General features: G+C 33.4%; 2 protein-coding genes across 2 annotated transcripts; one reads left to right on the top strand and one right to left on the bottom strand.

Annotated features, from left to right (window-relative positions):
* Nucleotides 1-5,646: 5,646 nt before the first annotated feature.
* Nucleotides 5,647-9,763, top strand: LOC111054498. Its single transcript, XM_039426336.1, has one exon. It carries the CDS (start codon nt 6,018-6,020, stop codon nt 6,828-6,830), a length of 813 nt encoding a protein of 270 aa, XP_039282270.1. The 5' UTR covers nt 5,647-6,017; the 3' UTR covers nt 6,831-9,763.
* On the bottom strand, nt 7,879-12,663 carry LOC111054499 (dynein regulatory complex subunit 7). Its single transcript, XM_039427083.1, has 4 exons — nt 12,228-12,663; nt 11,167-11,386; nt 8,498-8,629; nt 7,879-7,938 (listed from the first exon to the last, which is right to left on the bottom strand). The coding sequence occupies exons 1-4, from the start codon at nt 12,488-12,490 to the stop codon at nt 7,879-7,881; spliced, it is 675 nt and encodes a 224-aa protein (XP_039283017.1). The 5' UTR covers nt 12,491-12,663.
* Between the last annotated feature and the right edge of the window lie 380 nt (nt 12,664-13,043).

The raw sequence follows: 13,043 nt of genomic DNA, 5'->3' as shown, positions 1-13,043 counted from the left end.
CCCAAAAGCATTAAGGTACCCTAATTTCAAGTTTCCTATGCGTTTCAAGGTCCCCTGAGTCCAAAAATATGATTTTTATTACTTGTTAAAAATATAATGATATCAATTCAAATTGAATTGCAAGTCAACTCATGATTCGAGAAATTCATTATTATTTCATGTTCATCCCCAGTAGCAAGTTGCATTGTTGTGTAGGTAGGCTGTATCTGAACTCTTCATCCATTCAGTTTATTTGTAAATAGCTGCTTCAGAATTAATAAAAACTTGTAGTACCATTTATTAATAAAAACTTTAAAATATTTGAAATATTTTTTGTTAAAATATTTTAAAGTTTTTAATAATAAAGGGTACTACAAGCTTTTATATAGTTTTAATTAATTTGTAGAAAAGTAGCTCATATAAGTGAAGTGTTTCTGCTTCAGAATGTTTATCGCAAATTTAATGTGGATAATATTTTATCATACAGCTCCAAAATAGAGATAAGTTCGTAACTTGTGGCCACTGGGCTGCTACCTATACTTTTTTGTCCGCCACCATTTTTACAAATATGATAATTTATCCATTTCCGCTTCTCATATATTTCTAAATTTCCAAAGAAAAGAATTAATGCGAACGGAAACCTACAATAGGTGACAGCCTTAAAACAATAATAATTATAGTCATAATGTATTTGTCAATCTACTAATCACAAATAGGTTTCATATCCTCACCGACCCATTCATAATTTTTATTGTAAGTAATTATTGTCATATTGTATTCGTCAACCAAATACTAATCATAAATAGGTAGCATAACTTTACAGAACACCTTCATCATTTTGATTGTAATTATTGTATCATACAATTGTATCCTACCCTGATATTTATGGCAGAATTGTTTGTTAGTAATATTATTTTGGATATATGCACTCAATCCGAAGTATAAATTTGATGAGGAATGCTCATCCACTAGATTTATTACACATTGCTCACTTCAAACTTCAATTCTGAAGTTTGGAGTCTAGTGACTCACAGTACAGCACAGCACTCTGTTTATAAGCTCTTGCATGACTCATTCTAAAACAAACACTTTGTGATTCGTAGTGACAAAATAAACACAGCTACGTGACTGATAACGTTATTCGTGGAAGAATAATACAGCTTATTTACTTGCAATTCTACCGTATCTCATAGGACTAATGAATTTAATTATATTGCTGCTAGTCAACCAGCAGGCCTACTGAGCTTAAAATTGAACTTTGGATCCTGGATCCTTTAACTGTACCTTGGTATACTCATCGTAAACAGGATTGTTCATCATGGATACAATTTATTCTGATAGGCAGAGAATAATTTTGTGATGTATCATTGAATATCACTTGTTGACCGAGCGAAGTGAGGTCTAGATTCAAGTCGACGGTTTGGCATTTCTCTTGATGTTTAAATGTTTGAATGATTCATTTTTATATGTTGCGCATTTACGGCGAAACGCGGTAATAGATTTTAATGAAATTTGACAGGTATGTTCCTTTTTAAATTGCGCGACGACGTATATACAAGATTTTTGGAATTCTTTCATTTCAAGGATAATATAAAAGGAAAAAGGAGCCTCCTTCATACGCCAATATTAGAGTGAAAATCAGACTATAGATTATTCATCATAAATCAGCTGACAAGTGATTACACAGATGTGTGGAGAAGCCAGTCTATTGCTGTATTTCCATAAGGTCTATAGTTTCAATCAGGTACTTGTGGATGAGAATACTGCGTGAGGTCTACTGTTCACAGAACTACTAGTATTTGATGGTTCAGAAGTCTGAAGCCACCTAGACAAGTAGGTTCAAAACTTATCCAATAATATTAGAACTCCTATTTGAACAACCTGAAGGACTCTCTCACCAATAGGAAATGAAAAATATATTTATTCAATAAAGTTTGTAGCGTGAATATTGAATTGGAACTTTTATAAATAACTATTAAAATAGAGTGGATTTTTTGACAATATTTCAAATCTCTTCAATTATATTTCTTCACATGAAATTTCTATCAATTAACGATTATACAGCTCTACAATGAAGATGTGATCGAGATTTATGGCCATTTGGCAAATGAGCCAACTAGATTCTCTGCACTGTGATTGGTCGAGAAGCTGAGAGTAGACTGCTGGTTAATTTATAAGAATTTCACGTGAATTAATAATCTCAGTTTGAGATTGGAATGGATGAAATTCATGATTCTATGATGAAATCCAAAATTGATGAATATTGGATTATTTATTCATGTTTTGATTGAAATCCTAGTACAGAATATATGTGGTGATTAAAACATTTCTTGTCATTTCAAGTGAATTAAACTTTAACTACATTTACAATCTAATATTATTCTCAACTGTTTACTCCTAAGCCCTACTTCCAACTATTACTACTAATTTAACATTACTGCATGTTTATAAAAGCATCTAGAGCCAAAAAGTTTACTCATATTTTTTTCTATTTCTTCAGCTATTCTTTTCAAATGCATCTTTCAGTTCAGCTTTGGTCTTTGATTGGATAAAGGATAAAGGACCATATGAATAAAGTTGAGCATTTGCTTATACTTCTAAAATATGGAGCATTTGCTTCATTTTCTATGAATAAACGTGAGCAAAACCTTTTGCTCATGCTCATCAAAAAAATAGTTCGAGCATTTGCTCAAAAGTAAAAGCTTTTGCTCAAAATTGTATGAATAAACTAGAGCATTTGCTCAACTTTTGAAGCAAATGCTTCAAAAAAGGTGAGTCTAGTCTAGAGCAGCTTATCACCTTTTTCTCATAGTAAAATGGCTCAACTAATTCGTATGAGGAAGAGGAAACTATACCAGATACAGTACGATCACAACCAACAGTTGAGAACTATACAACTCTTTTTAGATTCAACCATGATATATATCACCATTATCCCTACAAAAGATAGCTACCTGTTATAAAGATAGCCATCACAAAATAGGAAATAGGCATTTAAGAAGATGAGAGTGTAGACGATTATAAGAAGGTTATTGATATTATAAGAATATGCTGAAGATTATTATAGAGATGCCATTTTTTCACGCTATTATTTCAAAATTCTAAACTCAACTAACCTAAAACTGTATTCATAAATAGAAAACAGAGCAGACGACGCAAACACAAGCGGTGCACCCTACTGATATAGTTATACTGATGAATATCACAAGTCAATTAATGAACAGCTAGTTAGGCAAATAGAAGTACTGTATACAATACAATAAATAATTCATTATTAAAATACAATATTCAGCAAATTGGTGTTGCCAGAGGGGAGGAAGATCTTTTTTAATTTGTGGTGTTGATCAATCATGATATTTACTTTTCTACTTAGAGTACTTTATTTTTAGTAGCACAGAGAAGCTTTATTTGTAACTATAAACAATGGAATAGAATCTACTACTCAACAATACCTAAGGAATAGTTTTTCTATGTTTTACAATCTATAATGAATTATTTTTGCACAAATGAGTAGTTCATTTCGAATATAGCTGAGAGAGAAGGAAAGTCTGAGTTCGACAGAGCGACATTGAACGGCGTCATTCTTATCTGGATGACTGATAAGAGGTCGCGTCGCCCGCCGGGTTCGGAAGATAAGGATGGCCTGCTACTGCTGGAGAGGAGAGTAGAGAGTGAGAGAGTGTGTGAGAGAATACTATTCGAGTGGAAAACGGGCATTTCCCGCTTGGAAAGAAATATGGGTCATAATCAGTCTGAGAGTGGAGTCAGTGCCATTGAAAATCTATGGCGCAGACGTCGTTGAATGGAGCAGGAGGATGAGGGGTACCTCCCTCCCCCTTTTCTTGCTCATCCCCGGCGTCGTCGTATTGAATGAAAACAAAACTGACATTGAAAAAGTTTGTATGCGCCAAGCAAAGTTTACTTCAACCGGATTCAAGTTTAATAGGCGTTGTTGTGTAACACAATTATGGAATACCGTTCTCTAGTGATAAGAACTGAATACTTTGACCCAAATACGTTTATCGAATGGAAGAAGTTGGTTACGTCACATGTAACTACCCTTATTCATCCATCCCTACCTTTTTCCTTCTTCGGAATTTTACACTTTTTTAAGATGAGTTTTTCGAAAAAGAGAAGTTGAATAAGGGAACAAGCTTGCAAAATACCTTACGGAGTACAGTAAATTAATAAAACTAATTTTATAAAATGAGCTTATTGGTGTATGAATTCTCAATATAGTAAGTATATTAATCTTAGTGAATTCTTAGAATTAAGAGAATTCATAGTGAATTCTCAATATAGTGAATTGATCTCGAGATATAGAACGAAATCAATCATTTCTTTCCAGTCGAAGAGAAAATATTTTGAAAGTATTTTTATATCTAAATGGTCCAAATCCATGGTCAGCTCTGCTGCTCCAACTGAAGCTCATTACATGCAAAGTGATATCAATTTTTGAAAGAAATAGGCTACTACTAGTGAAAATGTGATATTCTACCAGTCAGCAGTAGTACATTAAACTCGTCTCATTAAATTTAATTTATTTCAGTTTATTTAATTCATCTTACTAAACTCAATAGCTTTAATCTTCTTATCCAAGATGGGCTGCAATAATAATTGTAATAGTAAAGCCCAAAACTCAAGGATTCAAATGACCACAAATATTTTTCTAGCTAGTCAAAATTGCGTCAAAGCTCTTTGGTTCAAGTAAAATTTAATTTTATTTTGTAGAGTAAATTACTCTAACATTTTATTTCAGTATTTCATCCTTTAAAGGTTCCCATTGAACCTTTCAGATTCCTATACCGTTGAACTTGTAAGGTGTCACTTCCAATAGGATATTAATAAGTTCAACAACGGTTCTTTTCATTGCACTTTAGCTTGAGTAGAATTCCCAAAACCCCAAAATAACCCAATTATAATTTCCGGCATGTAGCTAATAAGTTTATTCTATCATTGGAAAACTATGAGCTTACTGTACTGAGTGGGCAATAATATATTATTTGTATTACATTTAATATATGTTCTATTGAAATTGATGATTAATTTATTTTTCGGTTTCATGTGCGGTTTCACGGTTTAAATTTGGAGTTCTGGAAATGAGATATCAATTAAGCAAAGTTCAGTAAGACTGAAAATTGCAAAAACTCAATGATTCGTGAAACATAGCTGTAACAGAATCTAAGAGCAGTATGTAGATTCCTAATTTAGAGACACATCCATACCTACTTCAAAGAGAACTAACATAGATGCATAGAAGATGGTTGCAATGTTTTACGACTGAAACGAGTATGAAGACGAATAGAGCATGATTAGTAAGATAAAAATTCCTGTTCAGAAAGAAATGCACGTCGTAACTTGTAACTGGCCGTTGCCAGTGCAGTGCATTTATTTGGTGGCAGATGAGCGAACCCTCATCACACCGTAGCAGGCTACTACTCATTTATTATCGGTCGACTGCATGTCGTGGTGCAAGAGAGAGAGGCAAACAAGCAAGCAGGCAACAAAGCGAGTCACCAGCGACGTCTTCGCGCTGAGGGGGCGGAGGGGAACGCGATAGAGAGAGATCGCGAAACCAAAGTGCCTGTTGTGCGAGTGTGACAGCGGACAGTGTAAAGTAAATCCAGGCCGGTCGTCGCGAACCACCCCTCCTCACCCTCCCTTCTAGGCACTGTCCACTGTGAGAGGGTGGTGGTGGGAGGGGTTATTGATCGAACAAAGGAAGGACCCAACCTTCCTTCCGCTCTCCGCCACGTTTTTCCTACGATGTCAAAAGCCGTCGCGTCCCTGCGAGTCAGTCTAGCGCCGACCGTCGAGCTGAGCAGTTCGTGTACCCAGTCGGCTCCTCACTTCACACGCGTTCACTAGTGTTTGCGTTCATCACAGTGCAAGCGTGTTCATTCATTGTGTGTGATCTATTAATTGACAGTGTGTTTTGATGACAGTGCTTAGTTGTTATTAATCGACAATTCTGAGTGTTTTGTGTGACTGTTGAAAGTTGTTTACTAGACAAAATTGATCTAACTTGTGTGAACGGTATGTCAAGTTTGCCAGCCAAAATTGACCCAACTTTTGTAAACAGTTTGAACGATATGTCGTCGACAAAGAAATCGGCCGCTTCGTTGCTAGTGTCGGCAAAACGACCGATACGTCAGCTGTCGCTCGAGGAGAAACTGCAGGCGATCGACCGCGTTCACAAGGGCGAATCGAAGGCGTCGGTGGCACGCATCATCGGCGTGCCCGAGTCAACGCTGCGTGGCTGGTGCAAGAACGAAGACAAACTCAAGGTGATGGCCATGAAAGAGACTCCCAGTCCGGAGCCGGTGCATCAGGGTGATGGGGTTAGTGCCAAACGGATGAAATACGACACAAAGAGCACTTCACGTCAGGATGACCCGCTTTGGTACTGGCTACAGAATCAGCAGAACCACCAGCAGAGATACTCGACCGGTGCGACTGGCTTCGACCAGGACAACAGCAGCTGGTTCTGGCGTTGGTACAAAAACTACAGCTTCCCACAGGTGTCGGCGAGCGAGCCGCTGCCACTGGTGGTGCCGTCACGGGCCATCGACACCGTGCTCACCGACAACAACAACGTCGAGTCCAAGGAGAACAACGCGCTCGCCAAGGAGGAGACCGTGTCCGAGGACGAGGATGAGCCGCCGGCGACGGCCGCCGAGGCAGTCAAACACGGCGAGAAGTTCCTAAGGTGGCTGGAGTGCTGCTCCGACCCGAGCGTCACCGCCGTCCAGCTGCTCCAGTTCAGGTATCTCCTCAACAACGTCCGCACCTGCGCCCAGCGACGCGCCAACAAGAGCCGCACCAACGGCACTCGCTCGCGACGCAAGTAAACACACCACTCACCACGTTCCTACTTATCATGCCAAAAATGTACATAAACCCTCACTTATTGTACAGTCTATTCTAGTTATGTAATACTATTATTATTGTGTTTAATCTAGTTCGTTTAAAGTCCCTCCCCCGCATTTCACTGCACAACATGATAAGACAACATGTTGATGACTTGTGCCAGACGAACAAACAACGTCACAATCGATAATAACGCTTGAGTTAAATCGACATACCATCAGAAAAAAAACCCAATTTTTTGCTATTGCTGATTTGCAACAATCGGGTTTTTTGCAATTGTTTTATTAATAGTAATGTGTATGTCTTTGTTACTTTGAAGTGTAGCTCGCTTCAAACTTTGTTAAATTGAGATAATCCCTCTACACATTTTAATAACAAAATTAAAAAAAAACTATGATTTAAAGTGACTTCATTTGTGGAGAAAATTTATCTAGCCAAATTGATAGTTTCTAACTTGCCAAACAAACTGAATGTTTATATATCTATTTTTTCTCCACTTATACTCTTATCAAAATCTAAAAATGAAAGCAATTAATGACGAGATAATCTACCAAAACGGTATAAAAATTAGAGAACCTATAGTCTAGTTAACAATCCACAGAGCTAAAACCAGTTGTAATACAAAGAATGTCATTTCTATCAAAGCATCCTTTCATAATTAGCAAAGAAGAGTCCTGTGCTCCAATAGAATAAAGCTGTCAGCTCATTTTCAAATGTAAACTTCTAAATACAAATCGTAAATAATGAAGTATATACAGTATAACTAAATACAGTACTCGTAAATAATGATGATAACTAGTAAACAAATGAAAATGTATTTAAAACTATTTTAAAATGCCGGTAAAATAAAATATTATATTTGTATAAAACATGCAAAACTTATAATATAAAATAATTAATGTGTCATTCTTGATTTCAACATTATTGTAATGTCCAAAAATATTCGAACTGATGAGTCATTAGTGCTGTATGTCGGTTTAATTCGAGCGGAAGCGATCATTTTTATCTTATCTTTACTAACTGTACTGTCTAGTTGTATACATCCTCAGTGATTGGAAGTTCCGCATTGGTGTTCAAAACAAATCCACTCTTATTGAAAAAAGGCCATTATGATGTCTGCTATCGTATCACATAGTCATTTTGTAGTCAACGAGTAGTAGATTGGTGGTAATATTTTTTCAACAAGTTAAGTTATAGAAAGCAGAATACACAGAAAAGTCAAAAGGTGGTACCTTATCATAACTACCAATTAATTACCACATATTTAGGTAAAGTTAGTTTTTGTATCCTTGAAGTCTGATTGATTCTAATAAGTTATGTTTAGTTTATTTATATGATATGTATGAGGTGTGATAGTATTATTTTAGTTATCCCCAATATCAAGCAGAACATTTCTTAGAGATTGATATTGACAGTGGACCAATTGCTACACTGGACAAGCGTTCTATTTAACTCTTATTAATGATACCTGTTGTCATCAAGGTATCTTCAGTTCAATACTTTTTTTATGATGTCCCTTAAAAACTTGTACTATTTTTCAAAACAGATTGAAAATATTGATAAAATTTATCTCTACCAATAACAAATCAGGAAAAAATGCTAAAGTTGATTGTTGCAAAGTAATGATGAATATGTTGAAGGGACTTACCAAAGTGGTCGGCTTCTCCTTTGGCATTGGGATGTAAGTAATGTGATCAGCAACAAAACTGGCGCATCCTTGCCAGGTGTAAAATTCAGGGTACGTTATTTTTGTCGGACGAATTGTGGTAGACACGAATTTCTGAAGAAAACACATTCCCTAAGTTAATTAAATTTAGCCAAATACCGGTATGTGATCATATGAATCACTATATTAGGATTAGCCTCTATTTTTCTGAACCAACTTGTAATTCAAATATCCACTCACAATAAAGAATTCCAATTAGAAATACTGATTTGAAGTAGAAAAGAATCTTAAACAATAATGCTTTTCTTAAATGTAGACTATACTCAAATTAATAATATATTCTGTAATTTATTTCTATCACATATCCACTCATGACTCAGTGCAGTGCAATCACCTAATTGCATGTAAGCTGACATCTACATGATTGTGTAGTCGTGAGTGGTGGTAGTACTTACTCGATATTTGTCAAGTAATAATTGAGTTCATTCGAATGTAGTATTACAGTTTTACATTTTTTTTCAAGAAGGAAAGGAACCTTAATTTTTTTTATAGAATGTATTTATTTTTCATCAGACATGGAATAAAATCTACTGTTCTTTCATAATACAGTACAGTCAGTGAGTTATGAATGAATAAGATTTGGAATTTTTCACTTTTTTAATTAATGACAACTCATTGTATTGTTTAGTGAAATGATGATTATATAATTATTGGTAAAAATATTCAGCTTCAAAGAATTCATGTAAGAAAAGAGTTTAATTTTTTCAAGTCTTGATTTATGTATTGTTTTTGTAATGAAGAGGTCTATCTTACTTTTAGTATTATCAAGAGAATATGATTGATATGTGCGATAAATTTATGTTGAGCATAATATGTAATTTTGTGGTATTTTCAGGGCATTAGTTTTTGTACCAAAAAGTTTATTTTTCATTTGTATTCAAATATGATTTTTAATATACCTTTTATCTATCATTCACATTCAGGTTCATTATTCATTACTTTTGTATTATTGCTATTTAAAAGTATTGCCAGTTTTATTTTGTAGAAGTGAACATTATTTTGATTTAGGCTACATATCTATGTAGCGGATTTATTAAATTTTTTTATTAACATTTTCAAATAAAGAGTTTTGCAAATGCCATTTTGTTACCAAATCAAACTAGTTGTACTCTAGGCTAGGTACTTCTAGCACATTGTTATTGTATTTTTGTATAAATAACAATAAAGAAAGTATTGTTTTGATTGAAATGTTTTCTTTAATTCAATTCCTACCACCTAATTAGTTTATGTCAAATATAATAATTCATATATTCCATTTACTTCCACTGTAACTTATATTTTTCAAAATTTTCTATAGAAATTCACACTGTATTCGCCTGCTTGAATGTGCTTGATTTTGAAATTGATCTTAAAATTGCAAAATTTTACTCATTTCTATGATACTTGCATTTTTCAATCATGCCATCTGCATTAGGATTATCTCAAGGTGGAATAGATATTCAAGTTTTCAATCAAAATCAACTACATTCAAGTCGCTTAATTCTGTTCAGTTTCTATAGAAAATAAATTATGGTTTGGAAAATATCCAAGAGGATAATTTTATTTTCAATCCTAACTCGCCTTATTTGCGAGTCACATTCAGAGAGTATAGAATACTATACTAGAGTATTGATAGTATTCACATATAGAGAGCATAGAATTCTATGCTCTCTGGCTATATTATTATCCATTGCTGTCAATGCATATTCCTCACAAAAGTAGAAAATGGAAAAAGACATTTTAATGAACCTTACAAAAAATTATAACTTCTTGAATTTTCATTTCTTTCTTCGCAGTATCAAAACCACTATCAACTTTAATTTAGCCTGATATAGAATATTGAAACTTGATACAGGAAAGGATTGATCATAACTGAAAGATTCCAATATTATTGTGTATAAGACTTATCGCTTCCTACCTTTGAACAAGTACAGATTTCGAAAAACGAATCTATCTTATCTGAATTTCTTTATCATAAAGATGTACAATATTCAATATTATGTTGAGGAGAATTCTGCCAATTTGAGCGCTTATCAATTGATGAGGAATCAATTGATATTGATAAGGAATTAATTGATTACTTGTACACGGAGAAAAAGTATCGTTGGTAAGTGCTGGTGATCATGAAATAAGTTGAGGCAATAAAAATTGTTTAACTAGCAAATTCAATTATTGTGCTGTCATATTTCCTGTGTGTGAACCAGAGTATTTTTGCCACAGAGTAAGCCTACTTAAAAAGATGAAAAAATTAAATGTAGAAGAATTAAGTTGAATTTGTGTTTCAATTTTATCGTAACTGTAGCTATTGTAATGGGAGAGTATGACCAAAGTGAAATATTGTAACCCGAATCTGTGAATGGTAAAATTTGTTGGATAAGAATTTATTGATATTGTAGATTTTCTCTATAATTGAAAAATCACAGTTTAATTTTTGTCACATCCACACTTATTATGTGGCTCCAATAAATGTGAATGTGACAGAAAAACTGTGTTATTTTCAATCTGTGAATAGTGTTTTGGAAAACTATCTGTGAATTATGGAAATCTCTTGACTCTTTCTGGGAATTTAGAGTCGGTTTCAGTAGAAAAAATAACACAGATTCGAAAAAAACAGAAGGTGAGTTTTGATGTAGCGAATATTTCGTGTAGATATGAGGTTTATAATATATTAATATACTTGCCTGGATTCCGCATTCATTATCAATAGCCAGTAGCAATGGTTTTCTACTGGAATGCAAGTGACAGAATTGTCGGCGAAAGTTCTCAGCATAAAACAAAATTAGTTTTTCTTTCGCAGTATTAGTTTTGTATGAGTGTGGAAATACTTTCAAACTGAAAAATAAAAGAATAATATTCTGGAGGTTTTCATTTATTGTCTATGCAAAAATATATACCGTACCTACTCAATACAAAACTATATTACTCTACAAAAATACCCCAACCCAGATAATATAAGAGTATCAGATCAGTGTGTCATTAAAGTCCCCTCCCTCTTTTGAAGTGAATTTATACAAAAGTCCACGATATCAAATGATAATCTCATGGGAGAGGCTCCTTATTATGCACATCGTCCGAAGTAAGTTTTCAAGTAAAAAATATAAAAAAAGGTATGAAGAAAGTATTTTAGAAAATGAAAGTATTGATATTGTTATCCAGTCAACAATGAACAAGAGAGAAATTATAATATAAACCAATAATTCTGTTTAAAAAATAAAAGCATTTAGGATGCTAATCTAGATTATCTTTCCTCATAATTGCAATGAATCACAGATTTAATTTAAGAATATATAATGTTCTCTTAATAAAATAATTCATTGATATTGAATTTATAAACAAATTTCATAATAATTGATGATTCTTCTTAATTTGAACTGTTTTGAGTAGTTCACCCTATAAATATCTAGATGCACAAGCACAACAGTAAACTACATTTTACTATTTAGTCTTAAATAAATTATTATATCCTCTTCAGTACCTCATTTCTTTTAAACTCCTTATTTCATATTAGTTTATTATTTTTACAGTATAAAAAAATCTACAAACATAAAACGGCTTTAGATCTTTTATAAATAGTACAACGATACTACTTATTACTGATAATGTAATATTTATACATAATTTCAATAACATGATGTGATTAATTAAAAGGTGACAATTATTACTGACAACTTACCTCTCAGCACAATCTTCAAACACACTGGGCCAGCACAATCGTATTATTCCAAGCTCATGAGCCATCGATTTCAAATGTGATTCAGTTACCAATTTGAGTAATTTATCAAGATCATCTTGGCCAATTTCGAGATCTTTGGATTCACCACTTTTATCTTCCAAGTAAGATTGATCGACACTAATATTACTGTCTTGCTCATTATACTCAATGTTGCTGCTAATTTTTTCATAGCTCAAGTCCTTTAAAGCAGTCAAACTGTCCATGATTGGGTGTTTTATCAAGAATATCTGAGCTGAAAGAAAACTTTAACTATAAAAAATAAGAAATAAACTTTTTGAGAAACATAACCTCAATTTATTAGCACTTTAGACCAGTAGTTTAGCATTGATATAACTTTACCATGAACTGAAATTTACTAAACAATTGCTTTTCAGCGTTGCTAAGGAAACCTCTTTTTGTTTATCAACTAGCACGGGTTTTTTGTCTCATACTAGGGTGCACAATGTGGTAAGATTACTTTTTTTTGTGCAAAAATGATAGAAAATAATAATAATATAACTATTTATATAAACTATGTAACTCTTTAAAGTGTTTAGCACAACTAAATTTATGATTGGATACTAAGATGGATTTTTATAAATGTTTATTGTAGTAAATTAAGATACCTAAATACTTTTAAAATTGAAAAAGGTTTGATGTAAACTAAAGAAGGTTTATTGTAAACTAGTTGCTTTTTCTAGTTGGAGATAAAAAATTATAAGATTTTTAAAATATAAAGCATTAAACTGAAATTTCTTTTTCAAGATGCTTTTCCAA

Source organism: Nilaparvata lugens, chromosome 4 (assembly GCF_014356525.2).
Source record: "Nilaparvata lugens isolate BPH chromosome 4, ASM1435652v1, whole genome shotgun sequence".
Lineage (NCBI taxonomy): Eukaryota > Metazoa > Arthropoda > Insecta > Hemiptera > Delphacidae > Nilaparvata > Nilaparvata lugens.
The sequence above is the reverse complement of the archived record's forward strand: the minus strand, read 5'-3'. Positions and strand labels throughout refer to the sequence as shown.

Coding starts and splice junctions, on each gene's coding strand:
- LOC111054499 (XM_039427083.1), bottom strand. CDS start 12,490: ATGGACAGTTTGACTGCTTTAAAGGACTTGAGCTATGAAAAAATTAGC. Junction 11,387..12,227: donor TTTGAAGATTGTGCTGAGAG/GTAAGTTGTCAG, acceptor TTTATTTTTCAG/TTTGAAAGTATTTCCACACT. Junction 7,939..8,497: donor AGGAGAAGCCGACCACTTTG/GTAAGTCCCTTC, acceptor TTTTTCAATAAG/AGTGGATTTGTTTTGAACAC.
- LOC111054498 (XM_039426336.1), top strand. CDS start 6,018: ATGTCAAGTTTGCCAGCCAAAATTGACCCAACTTTTGTAAACAGTTTG.